A 23,653-nucleotide genomic window follows, 5' to 3' on the forward strand; every position below is an offset into this window, starting at 1 on the left:
GTCTTCCAGTACAATCGACTGGCGGTACGACATATAATCGTGTCACCGAGGCGTCAAACGTAAACAGCGTTGGCGGCCGGCGTGTTCCGTGACGGGCCTGTCGATTCCCCTCAGGCGCTGATGCTTTCAGCTCGTAATCAGATCCGAACCCCGGCCCCCTGCTGTGACCGGCATACGGCTGCAGGTTTCACTTGATTTGACTCGCAAGTGATGACCGTGCATATTCTCTCAAAGCCCGGTTGCCAGGGGAAACCGTGCCCTGTGTGTGGGTGGGTGTGTGTGGGTGGGTGCGTGTGTGTCCCAGCTGCGGCGGTGGCCACATGTGGTGAGGCTGGCGAGGCGTTAAGGGCCGGCGTGTGTTTGCAAACACTGGCTCGTGCCTCAGAGTTAATTGAGGCCAAGTCCTGATCCCCCATGGCCACGCCCCCTGCTCACACACACGCCCCCTTTACAGCCGAGTGTAGCAGTGAGGGGGGTTGACTCACATCCTGTATTAGATGGTGGTTGACTGACAGAAGGGGTCAGATGTGTGTCGGGGTAAAGCAGAGGCTAAAGGAAGTTATTGGTTCGGGGCTTTAGAACCCTGAAGTATCTCTGCGTCGATGCGGCCAAAGAGAAGAAGAAGAAGAAGAAGAAGAAGCCTTACTCTCTGGCCGACCCCGGCGTTACGAACCCCCGGGGAGGTTGAGATGAGAGAGAAATTAATAATGTGTAGAGACTCAAAGGCTTTTCTGCCGAAGCTGAAGGATCAGACGAAGGCGTGAAGGAGGGGAGAGGAGCCGGGATCACAGGCGGACAGACGGCGAAGGATCAGGATCACACAGGCGGGGCCACCGGAGGAGCTCAGGGCCGCAATTACCAGACGGAAGAAAGACATAGACTTAAAATATGAAAGAGTCGGGGTCAGGTCGCCTTTGCCTGCACGGAAACATAAGAATTACAAGTTTGATTAGGTTGTCATGGTCACAAGGGCCCAAGTGTCACCGCCTACGAGGGTCAGAGAGACGACCACTAGGGGGCAGAGCAGAGCGGGGACAGCAGGGGGAGACGGAGACGTGAGGTGAAGATGAGAGTGAGCTCATGGACCTGGAGGAGGCTGGTTGATGCTGGATGGTTTCATTCATGCGTCGTCTCTGCAGGCTGAGACCTGCTGGGCTCAGAGCCAGAACCCTCTGATCCCTCTGACCGGGCCAGACCTCAGACAGATGTGTTTAAGGGCCGGCCAAGTCTGAGCACACATCTGTCTGTCTGTCTGTCTGTCTGTCTGTGTGGTTCTTTCTCTATTTCTGTCTCTCTTCCCTCCACCCCTGTAACTCTCTCTCTCTCTCTCTCTCTCTCTCTCTCTCTCTCTCTCTCTCTCTATGCCTCTCCCTCTCTCTCTCTGTGCCTCTCCCTCTGTCTCTCTCCCCCCCCTCTCTCTCTCTGTGCCTCTCCCCCGCTCTCTCTCTCTCTCTCTGTGCCTCTCCCTCTCTCTCTCTTTCTCTCTCTCTCCCCCCCTCTCTCCCTCCCTCTTTCTCTCTTTCTCTGTCTCTGCCTCTCTCTTTGCCCCTCCCCTCTCTCTCCCCTCCCCCCTCTCTATAGTTCATCCGCTTATTTGAATTGTAAATTAGCCGCATATGCATTCATCATGTTCTGGTTGATGACTTCATGTCTCTTACATGTTGAAGTTCCACTCTCTTGCTCTCAAACAAACAAACTGAAGTCCATTCATGAAAATACAAATGAAAAACTAAGTGTGATGCTGGGTGTGATATATGTGACACACACACACACACACACACACACACACACACACACACACACACACACACACTCCTCTCCATGTGTGTGTTAAGGAGGTTTGTGATGGTGGACTGGTCCCATATTGGAGCCATTAAGCGTGAACATGAGTGGCCATTACACGGGTCTTTAGCCACGCAGAGGAATCATTCCTTATCTTCCTGCCTGGCGATGGCCCCTCTGAGGCTCCCGGCCATAAAATGGTTAAATGTAAATGCTGGGCGCCTCTGCACGTGCTTCAGCCAGCAGTGGGGACAAAGCTTCAGTCTAATCTCTGCCCCGGCTCGAGAGGAAGAAGGTTCTGGTCAGCGGCGGCGCTTTCATCTAAAGTGGCGGTCGACTCTTCGCAGCTTCGCCGTTAGCATCAACTTGAATGTTAAACAACGGCGTGTATACCGAGATGGAAGTGCGGCATTGTGTGTTTAGGGAGGAGGGGGTTCAACGACGCACCTGCCGAGGAAGAGGAGTGGGGAAAACAATTTTCTCCTCCCCGACGAGAGGACATCTGGCACTGCCACGCCGCCGCGAGCTCACACACACCCAGGGGCGGGTAATGAGGCGTGGGAGAAGGGGTTAGCCCAGCTCGTGTGTACGCGTGTGTATTTGTGTGTGTGTGTGAGGCGGGGTAACGCTTCTCTCATCTTCCTGAATCGTCCTCGCCAGCTGTAGGCCTCGCAAACAATCAGCCGCATAAGCTCGCCTGCTCGCTCGCATGTGACGCATAACGCAGCATTAAATCAGATTAAAGGCAGACGCACGTTTCCCCGTGTTTCACCACAAGACTTATAGAAAACAAGACAGGAGGAGGAATACAGGAGAGAGAGAGTGTGTGTGTGTGTGTGTGTGTGTATTTGTGCTTATTGGTTGTTGTATTTGTTGATGCATGTATTCGTGTGTGTGTGTGTGTGTGTGTGTGTGTGTGTGTGTGTGATGGAGCCAAAGTGGCGCCCATCCGTGACGGCCCTGCATGTCTCTCTGTGTGTCTCCACTCACACACACACACACACACACACACACACACACACACATAATAATGGAATGTAGATTATTATGAGTGAAGGTATTGAACATGAATGAGATCTAAGCTTTGTTCATGTTAATGAGCCTCTAAAGCCGAGGGAATCTCTCTGGATTTGGTCTGATTACACACAAAACACGACAAAAGGCTGGTTAATACAACACACACACACACACACACACATGTCGTACAGTTACAGCAGTCACGGTGAATCGATACGCCGACGACACACTGATTTCCTGCTCTGTATAAACTCTCTCTCCTGCGCTGTGTTGTGTTGTGTATCATGTTGTGTTACACTTAAGGGTGTTACATCATCTCTGCTTTAACAACGGTTGACTCGTGTTGCATTCAAGTGTTTATCAGATGTTGGTGTTTTCTTTTTTCTATCCTATTTGATCAGGCTGAGATCAAGGACAGACTTAAGTTCGGTCTCATCTTCCACAATCAAAACACTGAGATAAGAGGAAAATAAGCAGATCTGAACTTTAATGATCCTTTCTGTAGAGTTTGGAATGCATTAGGCCGAACCAGCAAAGAAATATTATCAATGTTTTCCTGCTTTATGGTAAATTTACTCCCCCACATTTACAGGAACACAGCGGCCACTTTGTTTCCGTCTCTAAAGAATCAGGTTGTGTGATCTTCACCCTCAGAGAAACTAGAGCTGAGCCGAGCCGAGCTGAGTCTCCTTCCTCCCTCATGCCAGCACGTACAGCTCCTCCACCGGCTCCTCCTCTCGTGGCTGACATGCCTCCTTCCTGTTTGTTGGCGTCCACCTCTGACCCTTTGTCTCTCTTTCTTGCAGGTCATCTCCGCTCTGTCCAGGATCTCCCACCACAGCATCGCACAGATCAAAGGCATCAGGTGTGTGTGTCTCCTTTGCTCTTCTCCCTCTTCTTGTCTCCGGGCAGCACTCAGCTGTCGGGGGGCCGATGGGCACCGCCTGCTCTTGCATATTAAGACGGAGGCGGCTATTAACTCCCGGCGCCCATTTGCCGAGGCGCTTTCCATTTTTAAGCAATTAGCTGAAGCTTTTAGCCGCAGTTATCTCCCGACGCGAGCATGGTGTTGACACAATTAGTGATGATTCCCGTCATCATAACACACTTTGTTCTGTCAATCCTTCATGTTCTTTAAGCAGAAGGTGTGTGTAAGAGTGATATGTTGAATGTGGGAGCAGCGGGGGGTCGGGGTGGGGGGGGGGGGGTAATTTTCCTCACATAAAGGCGAGGCAGAGAACATCCCCCCATGTTGGTTTATCCTGCAAAGGCCTGGAATGGGTTTTTTTGTTTTCTCTTCATTCGCTCAATCTGCTCCGTGGCTCAATGGCGCCACATAAAAAGCTGTTTTACCCGCGTGAGTAATGAGCTGATGGAACGCACCCATTAGGACCTGTGCCAGGAAGAGAGAGAGAGAGAGAGAGAGAGAGAGAGACAGAGAGAGAGAGAGAGAGAGAATTAATGAAGTAATGAAGACGGCACAACCCACTGACTAATGTGGCGACCATTTTGATGTGAGGTGTAGAGATCAATGCTGGCTTGGCCTCAGCATTAATCAGACTCAGCCGCCCCCTGATTGTTCCTATAGAATCTTCATTTGTATCTGTATGTTATATTTAGCTTGGATTCGTCTTTTCAAACAGTTGTTAGTTGGTAGAAGTCCAGATTCCCCAGGCAGCAGGATCAGGCTCAGTTAGTAGGCGGGCCAAGTTCCTCCTTTAGTCCCAGGGCCCGAGCCTGACCTCTGACCTCCAAACAGCCTGAGGAAAAAGTCTGAAGGTGATCGACAATGAGCTTGTTTGGAAAAGTCAGAGAGAACACTGAGTGATGTCGTTCACAGCCGTTCATCCAAAGACTTTTATTTATTTTTCCCATTATTCAGACTCAATGGTCTTAACAGAGACGCGGCGGGATCCTCGGTCTCCTGTGATGCTACGTGTGGACACGGTGGAGCTGTTAGACGTGGCCTGAGTTGACCTCTCCGTGGGGTCTCTGCTCAGGCTAAGGTCAGCTGCTGTGAGGGCTGAGGACCTGTCAGACCTGCTCAGCCTCACTGCAGAGCCTCACAAGCCACATACCTTCAGTCATCTCGTCGCGTATACAGTGTACCGACTCTACGCTCGTGCCCTCTGCTTTGTGTGTGTGTGCGTGTGTGTGTGTGTGCTTACATTAAAGCATATAAGCCAGACACACAAACGAGCGGATTACACTTCAAGCATCAGTTGACCTTTACACACGCCATCGACACGCCATGGAGCGCAGAGTCTGAACCGTTTGGCTAGTTTAGTATAAGGTGACAGCTGTTGATGGTTATTGGTTCTATAGAGCTGGACCCAGTCCGGCTGCTTCAGACAATCGGCTCGCTGTATGTCCTTGTTTAGGACGCCACATCAGGCCGAGCATCGCGTTGTAAACCAGACGAGTGAGAGTTTTTTGTCTTCTTTCCCCAGGCGTGTCCATTGACATGCTGTTGAATCCCATTGATCCGGTCTTTGATGTCCGCTCGCTGGAACTGTCCGATAATGAGGCCTCCACAGTGCCGGGCTCTGTCAGCGCTCTAAAATGGAGGCTTTATTCAGCACACACTCTCACTCTCAACTCCTCATTCCTGTTATCTTCCCCTTTGTCCCGCCGTCTCCGTCCTGTCACGCCGTCTCCTTCTGAACCTCCCTCATGTCTTTGAAACCATGTTGACGTCTTCTTTGCACGTCTCTGTCTGTGTGACCCGCATCACTGCCAATCCTCTTCGCACCTCTGGTTCACATCCTCGCACGTCCTCTCTGTTGACCCGACCTTACGTTCCTTGCAGCTTATCGTCTTCAACGTAAGCTCTCGTTTTCTTCTTTCCTGTTAGTGTTATCTCAGTCGTCCTCGTCTAACCCCGACCTAATCCACAATCAAAACCGTCTCTGGGTGTCTGAATGCCAGAACAAAGCAGGACTGCCTGGTAGCGGCGACATCCTGAGCTTCCTGTTCAGGAAAGGTCACTTCTTCGGATAACACATAACCCTTATTGTTGCTACGGTTATTGGCACGAGCAACTCGCAGGACAACGACGTCATCTGATCTTGTTGATGTTCTTGATCCTGTTTGCTCAGCCAGTTTCCGTGAATGTTCCTAGGGAGGACAATTCCTGCAACAACTTAATGAATCGAGGCCTTTTAAAGAGCTGTGAGGAAGACGAGGAGGCTGCAGTTCGTTCTGCACCCGGAACACGAAGAGTCATCCTCTCATCTGGCTGTTTGCTCTTCTCCCGCTTGACCTCCCCTCCCCCGCTCCTCTCAGCCGCATTAGGCACAGTCATGGCCTCAACACGCCACCGCCTTACATCAGACGCATTAGTCATTCAAACCGTCGCTGCCCTCTCTGCAGCGCTCTCACACACACTCGCACTTCTCCATGTTCACTCAAATGCTCTTTAAATGCTTTGCGTGTGCTCATTTGACACAACATCCACACATTTCACACGTAAACGTCTGGAATTTAACTCACACGTGCAGAGAATGGGACTTGGGCTCGTGTTGCACTTTGCGCGTGAACAAACCCTTTTACAAAGAAACGGCGCTCTTGGCACGGAGCGCATAGAATCAAAGCGCAGTGACCAGATTGAACTCGGAGCGCCGCAGTGTGAGCAGGCACGACACCGCACGGCCCCGAAGTGCACCGGCTCGCTCGCGCCCGGGCGAGTTATCGATCCGTTTGTCCGAGACAAAGCGTCGCTGTGGGACGTGAAACGGCCTCCTAACTCACGGTTTGAGCGCCGTTCACACCTAATGACTACACTCTGTTGTTCTCCTGTTCGACAACACTTGATCAATGGGTCTCGAGTCCTGTCGTGCAATTCCCTTTACAGCCTTCGTGGATCGGCAAAAGAGGCTGCTTAGCGTTTTCACGAGCAGATCGGACGGTGCAGATGCTGTGTGTGTGGTCAGGAAAGAGCGGAGAGAGAAGGAAGTCTGAGGAATTAAAAGATGAAGAGGAGGTAGTTTGGACTTTGAGTCATTGTGAGTAATTTCTAGGACTCAAATCTACTTGCTCAGCACCAATGGCTCATCAGATGACCTGTGTCCGGGCTAGATGAGTTGCGACAGGGCTACATTATGAGATTTAACCCTTAGAAAACCCACAAGGACATTGGCGTCCGAAGTGCAATTGGATTCCTGACCGTTCAGAGGGAAAATGAGACCAGAATGCAACATCCTTCCATTGACACAATGCTTAGCCAATCCAATAGTTCAATGCGCTTCATGAGATGAGTCCATCGGGTCGACTCTCATCACCGCTCCACACAAGCCGGAGCTCATTAGCTGGAAATACTGGAAACATTTCTGCAGCTTGCACTCTTATTTTGTTTCGGTCGAAGGGGAAGGCCGGGGTTATGAAGCCTGAATGCACAAAGAAATCGGCGAAAAAGAAGTGCTATGTTTTGCAGATGCAGGTCAGAGAAAGTCCTGAGAGATGCCGTTGGTTGTTAGCAGCTGTCGGGGCAGAGATGTGTGTGTAACGGCCTGTGGGCAGTTCAGGACCTATGGATTTGGCTTTTGTTTGTTTCTACAGCTGGGACTTTCAATGTTTTATTCATTTCTCTGGGGTTTGTATCTGTAGTTCTGAGAGTGTGATGTGTTGTAGGAAATCTCAAGCTATGGACTCATTTTGGACTTATTTTGTGGCGATGTTGTGGGAATTAGACAATACAGCAAACTTCGGTAAGATTGCAGAAGGAGGGAGCGAACAAGGACATGAAGGGAACATTTAGTTCCTACATTACAGGCAGAGAGACGGACAAAAGAAACAACCTTGAAATACTGAAATCAACAAAGGAATCATAAAGATGAACAAATCCAATAAACGCTGACGATCTTTGTCAATGTTTGAGGCTTTCTTTACCGCGGTGCAACAAGAGGCAGCGCACTTCACTGGGAGGCCAACAGGGCGGCGTGGAGTCGCCAAGAGACGCCTCATCAGCGCCGCACGGATGAAATTATAAACACGGCCCAATTACACCACCGTGCACCATTGAAGAGACATAAAAAAGTGCAGATGGGCCGCATGAAACAACATCCACATGATGGATAAGAGCTCACAGCCCCGCAAACTACTGCGTAATTAAATTTAGCCCTGCGGGACTCCATTAATAACTTATAATATAATGCACATTTCATTGGAGGGCGTCATCAAATGTGGGGGTGTTATTGTGCTCCTGAGGAAGACCCCCCCCCCCCCCTCGGCCCCTCCCCCCCTCTCATGTGTGTGTTGTGCAAGCGAGAGAAATGAATCAGACGAAGCAATTTTAGTGTTATTGCACCTCGTGAAAAGACGAAAGGCTTTAATGAAGTGAGAGCACGTAGAGTTACACGGAAAAGACGAGTAAATTAATCAGAGCGGACTGTGGAGGCCGAGCGTGTGTGTGTGTGTGTGTGTGTGTGTGTGTGTGTGTGCTGACCTTTGACTGATGGGTTGATCTTTCATTAACCTGATGTCTGGCTAATTGCCGGTGTCACACACACTTACACACACACACACACACACCATCAAACACCTGCACCTGTACACACAACTTTATTGTTGTATATAAAATATTGCAACATTTGACCTGAAACCACCAACAAGTGTCTGCGTTTGATTCTGAATGACGACGCAGCGACGACATCGGGCCTGGTGACACAATGCATCCTGGGAAATGTAGTTTAGCTCCGAATCCCAGGTCTGCATTTAATACCTATGGACTTGAATCTCGAATGGAAAGAAGAAGTCTGTTTCTTGCATGCTGCCTCATATAAGACTAAAATACTGAACCCTGTCACAGTAAACACTTTAAGACTCGATCACCTGAAGTCTTCTTCTGTTACTCGTGTTTGCGTTAAACGTTGCGTGAAGAATCAAAGCCCCATAAGTCCTGGTGTTGCTCGCTGTGTTTCCATTGATTTGTAACACAGATCTGTGCGTCGCCGCTTCGCTCTCCATCTCTCTGATGAGTAATGGTCCTTTTACTAACAGCGGCAGGAGTGTGTGTGTGCGTGCGTGTGACAGTCGGGGACAAACAGCGCGTTGATGTGTCGGTACGTTACAGAGACGAGGTCAAGGTCGGCCTCTAAAGCGCCGCCGCTGCGCGAGGGGTTAATGTGTGGGAGAAACGCACGCTTAGCGGGGAGATGTGGTTGTGTTCGGTGCGGATGGCGTAGGCGTTTATGTTTCATCACAAATTCATCCAGGAAACGCTCCGACTTTTGTGTAGCAGGTTGTGCGCTGGAGCTGTTTTTTATTCCTGCGATGGCGGCGATCATTAGCTGCGTTTATGAGCCCGAGGTGCTTTAATGGGCTCTAATTGTAGACGCGGCGTAATTTGTAGCAATCAGCTGGAGATCAGTAATCACACAATGAATAATAAGGTCTATAGAAAGCTCAGGGGTCAAAGGTCAGGACGCTGAGCAGATAGAAAGGTAGAGTTAATCATTGAGATCATTGGATCACACGCTGGCTAAATGTTTATAATCTCCCTCTACGTTTGACGCCAATGTTCTCATACACAGCTGATTCTCTCCGGTGCCTGTGGGGACTCGAACCAAAGGCCTCACAATCCAGAGCAGAGTGTTTTTCATTCTCTGCTGTCGCGGAAAATTCACCGGCGGAAAAAGTGTTTTGGTTTCCGTGAGTTGTGATGCGTTAAGACGATGTTTCTGTGTGTGATTGATGGCGTTCTCTGCTGGATACACCTCGCCGCTAACCTCTGTGTGTGTGTGTGTGTGTGTGTGTGTGTGTGTGTGTGAGTGATGGAGCTGAGAGTGACGAGCAGACAAACAGGATGTGATGTTCCCACCGGTGATTTGTTTCTCTACCTGCAACGCTTTTGTATAGTGCAGTGATTGACTGTTTGTACCTTCTCTCTCTCTCTCTCTCTCTCTCTGTGTGTGTGTGTGTGTGTGTGTGTGTGTGTGTGTGTGTGTGTGTGTGTGTGTGTGTGTGTGTGTGTGTGTGTGTGTGTGTGTGTGTGTGTGTGTGTGTGTATTTCAGGCCTTTCCCGTCAGAGGACACCGCTCTGAATGAGGATGATGTCTACCGAAGCCTGGAGGAGCTGGCAGAGTGAGTATCCCTCAGTGGCTAATGGTCATTTAAGCACACACACACACACACACACACACACACACACACACACACACACACACACACACACATCCATACATAAAATAACAAACGCTCATTTCCTTGTACCAGCAGTGTCTCCAGATAACCAACCTATTTAAATCTGTAGACTTTATATTATTGCTGCATATTAATCATAAATTAAATGATTTACATGACCTGCTTAATTGAGAATGAGCCTGTAGCTTTTAGTGCAGTGTGACATCATTCACGTTTTGGGGTTTGTCTTGACGTCGGCGGCTCGTCGGCGGTCCTCGGTTCAGGTTTGAGAACCTCTGAGGTAGGAAAGGAGCAAAGGAGGAAGTGAAGGAAAGAAACAGTTAGCAATCATCAGAATCTCCTGACTCTAACGGGCACATGGAGCCTGAGGCGCCACGCTGAGACGCTGTGACTGAACTGCCATTTCTATTTACATACCCATGGAGTCCTCTGTCACGCTGCCCGTTGCTATGGCAATACCAGCGGCGCTCTGGCTTGTGGCCCGGCCGCCTCGCCGTCTGCTCCGGCGACTCGTTGGGTACGGCAGGTAGGCGGCGGGCGTGGAGGAGAGCTCAGAAATTGCGGCGGCGGCGGTGCCCGATCCTCTGATTTATAGAGAAGAAGGAGCGAACGCTGTGAGAGGGCGGGGCCTCATCACAGACAGAGGGAGAGATCACGGAGCGTCCACGTGTTTTATTCACCCCGAGGCCTCTGACCTGAGAGTGTGTGTGTGTGTGTGTGTGCTGGTCAGTGGCATGGTGACACACTGATCTCTGTTTAAGCTGCAGAGGGCTTGGGGCCTTTATTGAATAAATCACGCCGTGCCGCCGCCGCCGCCTGGCTGCTCTCGACCTTTTCAAAGAACATATATGCATTTAATTTCCATCAACGGGCGCCGCACACATAATTGATTCATCAGCAGGTCATGCAGCTAATGCACTTGGACACACTTAGCACATAGGACACACCAGCAATAACCCGGCACTCAAAGGCTTATTAATTAGCTTGAAATATTGATGCACGCATGATTTACGACGAGTGCCCGATCGTATAGCAGAGCGAGGGGAGGAGGGAAGGGGGGGGAGAGAGGACGATAGGGATTCACCTCGCTAAACGTTTTAATGTGATGTTTGGCATTCCGTATCCTTCTGATCCCGGTGGATGAAGGCGTGGGTCGTATGGAATCATTAAGAGACGACAACACTTCACTTAAACAAACCAGCTGAGGTATCGCCTGGTTTAGCCTGAAGGCAGACGAGGGAGGAGGGAAGGTAACCACATCTCTGTTGATCGTCGGGGTCGCTCAGCTTCTCCCAGATGATTTCCATATTTACAGCGTAGGGAGAAATCACAGTGGATGGAGGCGGATTGAGGCCTCGGGGCTGTGGTTCACCTGGAAACCACTGCAGGAGGATAAATGGCGTGGAGACGCTGTGATGGGGCGTGTAGTGTGTGTGTGTGTGAGAGAGGGAAGTGCACTCTCTTTAGACTGTTTGTCGGAGGCGTCTGAGTCAAACAGAGTCCGGGTCTTGGACCTAATGGAGGTCTCTTAGGTTAATGTGCCACACTTCCTCCCTCTGGCTCGCGTCTTCACATCGCTTCACGCCGCCTCCCCGCCGGCTGGAATGACTCCATCCCAGAGTCGACAAAGCATGAAATGGATGTGGATCGGCAACAGTCGCCGAGGGAACCACCCCCCCCTCCCCTGTGTGTAGAAGCTCGTCCGTTTGGGGAGCAAACAGTGTCAGAAAGGCTTTGTGTCACTCTGCCAGCGTCTGGTGGGTCGAGACAGGAAGTCACGTGGAGACAAGCGGCGACCACGTTTACGTTTGATTCACAGCACACAGGGAGTTAATTCTTGCAGATTATTCGTCCTCATTGGTCTCTGACTCGTGTTGGTTTCGATGGTATCCCATAATCGTTTCCGTGCTAACAGGCCACGCCCCCCTCCGGCCCGTCACGCCACAGTGGCGCAGAAAGTGACACCTGGCTCACGACTCCCACAGGCTGAGACACAGAATCATGCAAATGTGAGGCAGAATGGGAAGATACAAATGTGCACACACAAGACAAGCAGACACACACACACAAACACGCACACACAAACACGCACAAACGCATTTTAATGATTTATTTATGCCCCAAAGCCCAAGAGACAGAGAGACATAAATAGTAAGTTACACTCTGACAGTTTTACAACACCGAGCAAAAATATGTTCCTGTTTTACTCTCACTAATAGAATGCTCTCACACACACACACACACACACACACACACACACACACACTTGCATAAACTCCAGTAAAGTCTCCAGATTATTTATGGCTTTGTCGCAGGAGATATCCAGCATTTGCGAACAAGCTTCCACTCTCTGAAACCTCATAAGCTGCGCCACACCGCTCACGTCGGCTAATCGCTTATTATTGCGGGAAATAAACTTTAATTAATCCCCGATTGGCCTCGCGTATTGATCCTAATCACATCAAAGGAAACACATGTTCATTGAAGCTTTACACATCTCTCAGAGCTCCGAAACCTCCAGCATACCTGAGATCAAAACAGGCGTGAATCTCTAAATATGAACGACGCAAACCCGCACAAAATGTCCTCAGCTGATGCCAGAACAAACAACCTTAATGTAGTGATCCTTCTCTTCTTCAGACAGACCCCCCTCCTCCTCCTCCTCCGTGCTCTCTGTGGGGGAACATGCTCCTCTTAGATGTTTGCTCAGGGTCATATTTATATCAACACATCCGTCTCTGAGGGGAACCAAGCAGAACCGCTTTCCCCTAAAACCTCCTCCACCGTTTAACCCGTCGGCCTCCATGGAATACGCCGTACTCTCCGCGCTCGGAGTTGCGGGAACCCGGCGGGGCGGCGTGGGCTCGGCCGTCCATCCTCCCACGCAGCTTCCTGGGTATCCAACATCGAGCTGCTTCCCTTTAATGAAGGAAGGAAGGAAGAAAAGAGCGAACCAAGACACCTCAATTAAAACTTCAAACAGCTCCCGCATGAGCACAACGACATGCTGAATATGTAATTGAGGCCAGTTCTGTCTTCCCTCATCATTTTCTTTTCAATCCCCTCGACACAAAGTAAAGTAGAAAGAAGAATCAGCTAAGATGTGCGTCACAGGTTACAGGCGGGAGCTCATCTTTTACATTGTCTTGCTCAGAAAGTTGCGGAAACACAATTGACTTACTGATCCAGCAGAAACTGAGCAACATGAACATCCCAGAGTCTTAGGATTCCTTCACTTCTTGTAAGCCGTTGACGTGGTTCTTCAGTATCAGCTGTAAACTTCTGGACTGAAGCCTTATTGTCTTTTTAGCCACAAGGGGACAGAAACAACAAGACCAGTCCTGTTATTATTATGATAGTTGTTTCTCTCTCTTTCTGGTTGTGGAATGTTAGTATCGTTGTCTCACAGGAGGATCGAAGGAGGATCGAAGTCCTCCCTCCTGAACGCCGTCCTCTCTCCTGCCCTTGCCCTTGAGCACCAGTCTGTAGACCTGGAGTCGGTCCCTAGCTCACTGCTCTCAACAACACTGATTGGTCAATTGATCAAGGACGATCTTCCCTGCGGGGATCAACACTTGTCATTCTTGAATGATGAGTCAGAGGAGGTTTGAGGCGGTCTAACTTAAAGCCGTCTTTTAGGTTACCATATCAATATCATAATTAGGTTCCCCCAGTAATAATTGATTGGTGTGAGTTCCCAGGGTAGAAGGATCTTACCCAGAAGTCTCTGCTCTCCATGGTGACCTGTCTGTGCTCTGCAGGCTGCTGGCCTAATTAAAGGTCAGTCAGCTTGCTGGGCGCCTAGGCAACACAAACACCTTGAAGGAAAATGCCACTCAGCAGCAAGACTCAGTGGAGGTTTGTGAACGTCGGGAAAGGCGTCTCCCGCCGTGGGAACGCCAGCGTTATTCCTGAAACATAATGAGCACCTGCTGGTTTAACTTGATTGTCTTCACGTTACAGTTTGGGGTTAAAGGATTAAACCCCTCAAATCTTATCTTATACTTATTATATGCTACTATAATTGGAGAGGGTGTGTGTGTGTGTGTGTGTGTGTGTGTGTGTGTGTGTGTGTGTGTGTGTGTGTGTGTGTACACGTCAATACAACACGGCTCCTTTAATTGCCTCCAAACTTGCCAGAAACATTTGTATTTGCATTTACAAATTATCATAGTGGGAAATGGGAGACATGCACACACACACACACACACACACACACACACACACACACACACACACACACACACACACACACACTACTACTACTACAGATTCATCAATGTTGAATAGTTGACACACTTTTTTGAGAGCAGTGTGTGCGTCTGGGGTCAGGGGTGAAGGGTGGGGCTGGGGTCAGGGGTCAAGAGAGTGATCTTAAGCTTAGATTATGATTTTGTCATTTGCTTTGTGTCCGCAGCGAGCACGATCTGGGTGAGGATGACATCTACGACTGTGTGCCATGTGAGGACGATGGTGACGACATCTATGAGGACATCATTAAAGTGGAAGTACGACAACCCATGGTGAGGACTCCACATGCTACACACACACAGACACACACACACACACAATCACCTGGGACCATTGATCTTACGCTACGTTTACATCTTCATTTTGATGGAGCATCAATTTAACAGGAAGTTGACCTTTAACAATTCTTAATGAACTTATAAAGTATGAAACACAAATGTACACAGCTAGCTAGCTTAAAAGATACAACACACTGAGAACGCTTGCAGCTAGCTTGCGTACTAGCCACCATATTGACAGGCAGCTAAAGCTTAAGCGTCACTGTGCCTGAAGCTAATGAGTGACAACAGAACATGTGAACGTATCGTCTGGTTATCAAACTGTGTACGCGTCTGTACGCCTCATCCTTGTGTTGTCGTACTTGCATGCTGTCATTACGCAATGCACGCCCATGTCTTCTTCCTCACTGATGATGATGATGATGATGATGATGATGATGATGATCTTTAGCTCTGACTTGCACTGCTTTGCCTCCCTCATGCTGCAGATCAGATACATGCAGGTGAGTTTTGTTGCTAATGCTAATGACTCACCCACCCTGTCAGCCTCTTCATTTGAAACGCTACTCATATCCCATGAGATCAACCAGCCAATTAGATCGTTGACCCCCTGGGTGGGGGCACAGGAGGCACAGGAGGCCCCGTCTGGCCCTGAGTCTGACTCAGGGCCCTTTAGAGACGTCAGCAGGGTGACAGAAGTGTTAACTGACATCAGCTAAGACGACCAGATGCTACCTTAGACCAAAGCTCTGCGTTTGGCCGTCACCTCTGTCTCCCGCTGGCTCTGATTGGTTAACGATGTGCTGGATGGACTCCTGGGCCGCTCGTGCACGTTTACATGGTGGCTCTGAGTGTTTGCGTCATCTGTTTTGGTTGAGTTCAGCACCGCAGCGTAGATAAATGATGCCTGCATGAGTGTTGGTCATGCTCACTCGCAGCATGCATATTGTGATTCTGGGCTTGCTGTGAATCATCAGACACACACACACACACACACACACACACACACACACACAAACATACACATACAGGCAGACGTCTGAGTTCACCTCCCCTCCCCCCTGTGTCCACTGTGCTGATACAGTTAAAGGAGAACGTCAATGATGTGATTTTATTGTTTTGTTGTTCTCAACAAATCTGAAGCTGAAAAAAGCAACAATCAGCATGTTTACATGTTTACATGCAATCCAATGCCATTTCCCCCCAAATTAAGGTACCAAATAGATAAAAGCATACATTCTCAGGATGAATTGTAGTATGTTTACTCTGAGTAAGAGAGCAGCATTATGCAGTCGCACTCTAATGAGGCATCGAGGCGTAAAGTCACCGAATATTCGCATAATGAGGGAATTCTATTAATTCCGTCCATGTGCACATCTTACTCTCCTTTTGTCTTCATCACAGGCGACTCATCAGTTTAGCGTGTGTGAGCGTAGGGGCGATGCTCTGATCTGTGCCGTATAAATCCATTCCAAACACATCACAGCCACATCGACGTGTTTCATCATCTCACAGAACGCAGCAGCTGTGTAAACAAACCTACACGCCGAATCAAACGCGCCTTCGCCTTCAGGTTCTCCACGACTTCTCTCTCCCGCATCAAAGTGTGTGTTGCTGCACACGTTCACAGCTCAAAGATTCTTCTGGACGACCTTTTGTTATCAAACTGCTAACTACTTTTCGAAACTTGGTTCTTATTTTTCCAGAAACTATTTCATAAATGAAGCTTTGGGCTTTGAGCTCCTCTACAATGGGAACAATCGAGCTCAGTGAAAGCTGCAGACGCGGGCGGCTATGGGAAATCGTAATGTATTGACGTGTTGGCTAATATACTCTGGGTTTAAGTCTGCTTATGTGGCTTTTCCTCACCTATAAGAAAACGGATTTTGCTTTGCGTTTGATTCATCTACATATGTCACACTCACACAACCGGCCGCACAATACAGACGCACACAAAGGCTCACAAAGCACAGCAGACAGAATCAAGGGCAACGCTCAAAGGAACGGCTCGCGCTTTCTCCACGTAATCGACACTAAATGTGTTTCGATCGCGGCGCTGCTCAGCGAACTGAAAGAGGAGGCCGAACACGATTAAGACTTTAAACAGAACAACTCAACGACCTAGAAGCTAAAATGACGACAGTGGAACGGCTGGGACTTTACAAAACGTGTCATTTAATTGAAGGAGTCACGTTGAAACATCATGTTAACACATCGTACACTGAAGTAACCTCACGTCTGTGTTGGTGTACTCAGACAGTAACAGACCCAGGAGTCGTTGTACTCAGGAAGCCAATTTAGCGTTGGAACGACAGAATTCTATTTAGTCTATCGATTTTCATTGCATACTTAGCAACTTTGCTTCAATGGCAGCACAGATGGATTGTATAGCGTGCATGTAAACATACAGCAGCTGGGTCAGAACAGAATCCTCCACAGCGACCCAGACTGGAGGGTTTAAGCTGAGCCGTTCGGTGATGAGGTGAAGTCCTTCGTTTTGAAATGGCCGACACATTTGATTAGCAGAGGCCAGCAGAAGAAAAGCGAACCCCAGAAATCCGACAGGTCTTTGTCTGTGCGTTATTCAACCGAACTCATCTTATCTCCTGCTGTCACTTTAGAAAATGGGCATGACGGAGGACGACAAGAGGAACTGCTGCTTAGTGGAGATCCAGGAGACTGAGGCCAAATACTACAAGACTTTAGAGGACATCGAGAAGGTGAGGCCAGAACCTGTGTGCGTGTGTGTGTGTGTTTTACGCCTTCACATGTACGCATACATGTACAGGCAGAGCGTGGCCTTTGTGCTGTGCTCATTGTCGGCTCCTCGGCGTCTGAGGGTCGGGGCACAGCATGGAAATGTCAGCTATTGGCAGATTCACTGGGGAGCAGAAATGTCAGAGGAGATGATCGATAGGGTTATTATTGGCGTCCCACACACAGAGGCTGATCCCCTGGGCCCTATGTGTGCACACATTCACCGATACACACACACACACACACACACACACACACACTGTACACGAGTGTTTACAGCTGATTCTGCATGATTAAATGCCAAGCTGGCAATCCCAGCTCATCAGACGTGTGAAGCTAATCGCAGTGCTGGGGAGCAAATGAAAGTGATCCGGCCCCTTGTGGAGGTGGTGAGAATTACGTCCCTGACCTTCTGCAAAGTCTCTGGTCCTGTCTCTGCTCCTCGTCTTGATGATGGACGGACTGTCAATCAAGCCGGCGCTGGTTTGCTAGATCATTTGGGTTGGTTCTGAATTCAAAGCTGCTTACATGCCTGACTACCATGACCAAGACCTGTAAGACCTGTTAGACCTCTCCCAGGCTGATCCGGTCCAGGCTAGCCTTCTTTCTACAGTTATAAGACCAAAACCAAAGTCCTGCAAACAACTGCTCCACAAACCAGGCTCCACACAGGAAGTGAGCTTGCCAATTGACAACAATATCGCTGATCGGTTGTCATAACAAGTGGCAGGAAGCAAGCGGTTTGGTCAGCAGGTGGCAGCACTGTGCGATCGATTTTTTAGCGTCTTAGCTCCATGGCAGGAAACAGCAGCCACACAGATCTGAAGGAACGTCTGTCTGTACGTGAGTGATGTTATGGATTAAAGTAGCTTCAGGTCGCCTGCACACCCTTGAACACGCCCACACACACAAAGTTTACTTTGATAATGACGCATTGTTCAGGTCGCTCTTGCTAACACATCACTTTCTGCGCGTTGACAGATTCCTTTTTCAATTTGATGGGCCGCCACAAATCATCCGCTCCGCTAATTTCATTAAAACTAAATGTGTATGGTGCGATTCCTGCGTCGGGCCAACAAGATATTAAATTAGAATAACCTTCTTATGATCAGAGGACTCGTTATGCTTAATTGAGTTGGGGTTAATAAAGCCTGTCATCTCTTCATTGCTTCTTAGTTGATCTATTTGTTATCATTATGAAGATGGAAGGTGACAACTGTAAAACAACATTAGCCAAACAAGTTTTCTCCTCAGTAAGCATAAGTACGGCGTATGCTAACAGCTCTCAGCTCCTACTTGTACCTTCACTTATTTACGCTATTGGTTTATTTTACAGTGTTATTGATTTTCTGGGTCGCCTCAGTTAACGACCGTCCTTGATGATTAAACTCCTGGGCTGATGGCTGAGATGGACACGGGCTCGTCTCCTCCACAGAGAGGCTGCCGGTTTGACCCGAGCGTTTGTGATTTGGCAGGAAATGTCAAGAGATTGATGGTGTTTGGCGTAAATATAAGCAGGAAATCATGGAAGGATTTCTTAAACCGGTAACAGCTTGATTATGAGTTTAGTCAGGAACAGCTGCTCACACATAGATTGAAGAACGACCTGCGTGTCTGTTTGGTTTGGTCGGGGAAATTATGATGCTGATCCACAAAAGATGTTTTATTAAGTATTAGTGTAAATGAAATAAAGGGGTTTTAATCCTTGATGGTGGTATGTGTGCTTTCAGTGCTTGATATTTTATTTTTATTTTATTTTATTTTATTTTATTTTATTTTATTTTATTTTATTTTATTTTATTTTATTTTATTTTATTTTATTTTTCTTAACCTTATCTAGATATTTGATTTTGTATTTGTACACTTTTTTATTTTATATATTGGCTGTTTGTGTTTATATGTTGACATTGTGACTCTCTTGCACTTTGTGAGTTAAGTCCTGCCCTCTGTTGTCCACCTCTCACTCTTCTCTTCCTCTGTGGTCTTAAAGAACTACATGATGCCCCTGAAGCAAGTCCTAAGTCCTCAGGAGATGGAGGCCATCTTCGTCAACCTGGAGGTGAGTGAGTGATCTAGCGAGCAGGCGCCCTACACAACACCTAGAAATGACTTCACACGTGTATGGAATGTTTTCAACTGGTGCTTACTGTGACGTTCTCTCAGGATGTCATCAAAGTTCACTTTGCCCTCCTGAGAGCCATCGACCTGAACATGGTCACCGGAGGAAACGGCCTGGGCAAGATCTTCCTGGACTTCAAGGAGAGGTGAGGAACCCTGTGATTGAGTGAGTGATTGAGTGAGTGAGTGAGTGAGTGAGTGAGAGAGTGAGAGCGAGCCTGTGTCGTGATGCTGAATCCACAAATCAGCTGAGGCGATAGATGGGTTTAGTAGTAAAGGAGGAAATCCATTAAAATAAAACACATCTGAGGGAGGAAAAGCAGGAGAGCATCTAAGCGTCTGTGTGGCTTCCGACCAAACAATCGATGTAAATCCACTTACGGCCGCGCCATTAAAATTTCACTTAGTGAGACGGAAAGATTGGATTTTGTTCTTTGGGTTGTTGTGTCTCCCTTTGCTCAGACGCATCGCTTATTCTGTCCCGACATCAGGGAAGATAACCGAGCCGGCTTTGGGACTGAAGTGATTCCTGCCCTTCCCGTCCTTTTTGGTTTCATTCTCACATTCACGAGGTCGTTTGCGTGCCTTTGTTCCGATGCGTGGACGGTCTGAGTTGATGTGAGCGTGAGTTAGTCGTCAGCTTCACTTGGTGCTCGGTCTTCTTCTGCTGTGGGTTCAGTGGAGACAGGCAGGGGAAGTGAAGTTCTCCGGGTAAACAGGGTTTTTTTTCCCTTCCCCAGCTGCTGAGCAATATGTGGAATAATTTGCATCCCTTCAGGGAGCAATGATTCGCTTCCCTGCCGCGCTGAGTGTCGCCGCTTCATAGGTAATGGTAATGAGCTTGATGATGGCTTCTGGCCCCGGCCATGATTCCAGACGCAGACGCGGAGGTGGAATGAAGAAGCTGGAATGACTCACACACTTTGGTGCACGTGTGTGTGTGTGCGTGCACGTGTGTGTGTCCACACATCATAACCCGGAACTCTTGGGGAACATTGTTGGATTTGTTCAGGAGCGTCACATCGTAGTCGTCTTCCTCGGGCCTCCAGGGCGCCGTAACACAGAGTTAGCTTGACATTAGGCAGCAGCTGGCACAAACACACTCTCTCTCTCTCCATCCTTCTCCTTCCATCTCAATCAAAAACACACACACACGCACACACACACACACACGCACACACACACGCACACACTCCTTCCTCAGTCAGCTCTTGTAACTCTGATTTCGTTGAGTGGCGGTCGGAATCTTAATTTGCACGCAATCCCACATACGGTCCAGCTAGCCAAAGGCCTCACACAGAAACATATATGATACATACATACATGCAGAACATACATGCAGTAACAGTACAGCAGCATATTCAAGATTATTGTGAGTGTGTGTGTGTATTTTGTACTCTCAAATACATTTATGTACCCAGGATTCTCTTCCATTAGCTCCATTTCTGTCCATTTTCTGCCTGTTGTTGTTGCAGAGCTTCTTCCTCTGCACTTTGGCTTCTATTCATAAACAAATGCGTGCGTTTGTTAACATTTACCTCCGCCGACATTCACGGGGCTATTTTGAGAGAGAAAACGACTCATTTGATTTGCAGATTTCGTGCGTCACAGACATTTATGGCCCCGCCTTTGATTGACACGTAAACCTGCCTCATTATGACACTCGCTTCCGCCGCCTCGTCCGTCTGAGGCCGTAAACGCCGGCGCCCGGGGGATTGGGAGGCTCATCAGGCGTCCCGAGGACCTGGCCGGGCATAATTAACTCACTTATCTACGCTTGTAAGGCCCGCCGACCTTTGCAACAATGTGCTTGTTCCCTTTTTCCCCCTCGCGTCAGCGAAAGAGATGAAAAGCTTTTTTTCCCTGTTTGTCATCGAACTGAATGTCACGTTGAAAATGTCAATGCTTTATCTCGACTACTTCTGAGCTCCTAACAGGCTGAGCCACTCTGAATAGAAAGACGGAACTCTTCAAACGAAGAGCGGCGTCTAAGTGGCCTCTTGTCGGCGTCCTCGTTTGCGAAATTCCGGCAACGATCAGACTCTCTGATGACCTTAGCCGCGCCTAATCGCGTCGGCGGCGTTTGCTCCTTTATTGTGGGTCTTTGCTCCGCGTTCTCCTCCATTTGCCGGGTGCTGGATGTGTTGAGTGGAGGTGAGGGGGTCCCAGTGCCATGTGTCAGAGATTATTAGGCGGCGCCTCAGCCTGTCACTTCTGCTTTGCTGGGAGATTTCCTCGGTAGCTGCGACCTCGGCTCGCGGGGCTTTCTGCTGCAGCCGCAGCCAAGGCTGAAGGGCCCAGGGCGCACTTTCCTCAAAATTGCATTTTCTCAGGAATAACACGCATGACAGCGTCCTCATTATGAAGGATGGGGGGGCAATAACGCTCTGAACGCCGAAGAGAAAAGAAACGGCAACTTTACACTGCCACAAACTCAAAGCTGGAGGAAATGTGTCTGAAGCATGTCTGCTAAAGGAAGGCTGCTGTTTTCCTGTTTGCCTGTTTGTTTTCATCTCTGCCATTAGTGTCTCTTAAATATTAACGGTTGTATCTTGAATTTATGACTGATTTGGCTCGTTTGTGTCAAGTAGTTGCCGTATTTCCAACAGCATTTGAAGGCAGCATCTTGATTCTGTTGACACGCTGAAAAACAATAGAACATGTTTGGAGTCATTGTTACAGTTATAGAGATATTAAATGTGTGTGTCTGTGTTTGTGTGTGTGTGTGTGTGTGTGTGTGTCTGTGTGTGTGTGTGTGGAGGTAAAACATCCTTTACCTCTTGCTGTGATGAGTCCAGACGTCAGTGTCAAACAAAGCATGTGCTCATCAATGTGTCACTGACTAATTAAAGCACCACTGGGCCAAATGTGTGTGTGTGATCCGGTGTGTGTGTTCCGGTGAGTGTGTGTGTGTGTCATTGGCTCTTTTGTTCTGTCTCCTGCCTCGGGGAAGAGAACAAAGCCTGTGACCGGGCTCTCCAGTCACAGAGGAGAGGTTGTTACTAAATGTGTGTATGTGTAAATACGCAGTAGTCAGTGTGTGTGACGGTGTGACGGCTCACTTCCTGTCTGCTCCACCAGAGTGTCACAATACGACAAGGATGCACTTGCTGCTTCAGATGAGACTCAGCTAATGAGGCGGATTAAAGCTGAAATCATACAGAGACGATAAGAAAACAACCCAGAGGAAATAAGTGTGTGTGATAAACTGACCTGAGGAGGAATAAAATAAGTGTAATAATAATAATATTGATAATAGTCATTGGATTCTTTGTACTGGCTTCAGATCAGTGTTTTGACAACAATTGTACATTCTGGGAGCCATTTTCCTCCAACGAGAGCAGATTACAGGCAAGTAGTGATCATTTAAAGGATAAAACTGATAACAAAACCATAAAAGTGTGAGAAAGTAATAATAATAAAAACAGATATATGCTTTTCTGCTGGCAAAAGTGGCCAAGCAGGTGTGATAAGAGAGTGTGTGTGTGTGTGCGTGTGCGTGTGTGTGTGTGTGTGTGTGTGTGTGTGTGTGTGTGTGTGTGTGTTCCTGAGCCTAGGTCATCCCTGAGGCGACACACATCGAGCTTCGCGCACACACGTTGGTAAACACGCAAGCCGTAAGAACACGTGTTCACATGTTGTGTGCACATAGAAGTGTCCACGCAGTGAAACACACGCGTGGGCACGCCGACGCAGGCGTGACCGCGTCTTAACCTCGTGCTTATGAGCGAAGCAGACGCTCTTTATCTTTATTATTCTCTCTGCTCTGCGCTCGTTGCCGTGAGAGACGCATCACTTAACGTCCTGGTAGAGAGTTTGTGTTTACGCAGGCGAAACAGTGGTGAATATAAATGAGAATACAAACATAAGCTGGAGGAGCGGGAATTTGCATAATTCAGAAGAAGAAGAAGAAAAACTCCTCTTCTGTTTCTGCTCTGAGCTGTTTCACCTTCATCTTCTTCATCGTGTTCTCGCTTACTTCTGCATTTCTACATATTTCCTCTGCCAGTCTTTGCATTTGAGCCAGTTGCTAAGTGTCCTCATGTCTTCACGCTGCCGTCTGTCAGGGAGGAACCAGGCAGAGACCTTCACGTCCAATTATGTCCTGAAGTCAAACTCTGTAATAATCTCTCTTGAACGGGATCACAGCGCCGTACCGTCTTCCTGCCATCTGATAATTGATCAAGGCACCCCCATTAATCTCAATCACTTTGCCCTCCTGGAGGAGCTGGAGGGGGGTTTGAGGGGGGGCGGGGCTTGGGGGGGCCTGTCTGCCTGAGTGAGGATCAAGTCTTAATCAGGGGCTTGTT

The 23,653-nt window shown here is 48.5% G+C and overlaps 1 protein-coding gene across 5 annotated transcripts in view; it reads left to right on the forward strand.

Moving 5' to 3' along the window:
- vav2 (vav 2 guanine nucleotide exchange factor) overlaps positions 1 to 23,653 on the forward strand; it is a 133,006-nt gene that overhangs the window by 92,445 nt on the left and 16,908 nt on the right. For all 5 annotated transcript variants that reach the window (XM_076159951.1, XM_076159953.1, XM_076159955.1 and 2 more), the window contains exons 3-8: positions 3,606 to 3,664; positions 9,811 to 9,879; positions 14,357 to 14,462; positions 17,090 to 17,188; positions 19,216 to 19,284; positions 19,389 to 19,489. In XM_076159951.1, the coding sequence (XP_076016066.1) occupies positions 3,606 to 3,664; positions 9,811 to 9,879; positions 14,357 to 14,462; positions 17,090 to 17,188; positions 19,216 to 19,284; positions 19,389 to 19,489 (503 nt within the window). The remainder of the gene's footprint in view (positions 1 to 3,605; positions 3,665 to 9,810; positions 9,880 to 14,356; positions 14,463 to 17,089; positions 17,189 to 19,215; positions 19,285 to 19,388; positions 19,490 to 23,653) is intronic.

This window comes from Genypterus blacodes, unplaced genomic scaffold, assembly GCF_046128005.1.
Source record: "Genypterus blacodes isolate CSIRO-AG114 ecotype Tasmania unplaced genomic scaffold, CSIRO-AGI_Gbla_v1 ptg000101l_1, whole genome shotgun sequence".
Taxonomy (NCBI): Eukaryota; Metazoa; Chordata; class Actinopteri; order Ophidiiformes; family Ophidiidae; genus Genypterus; species Genypterus blacodes.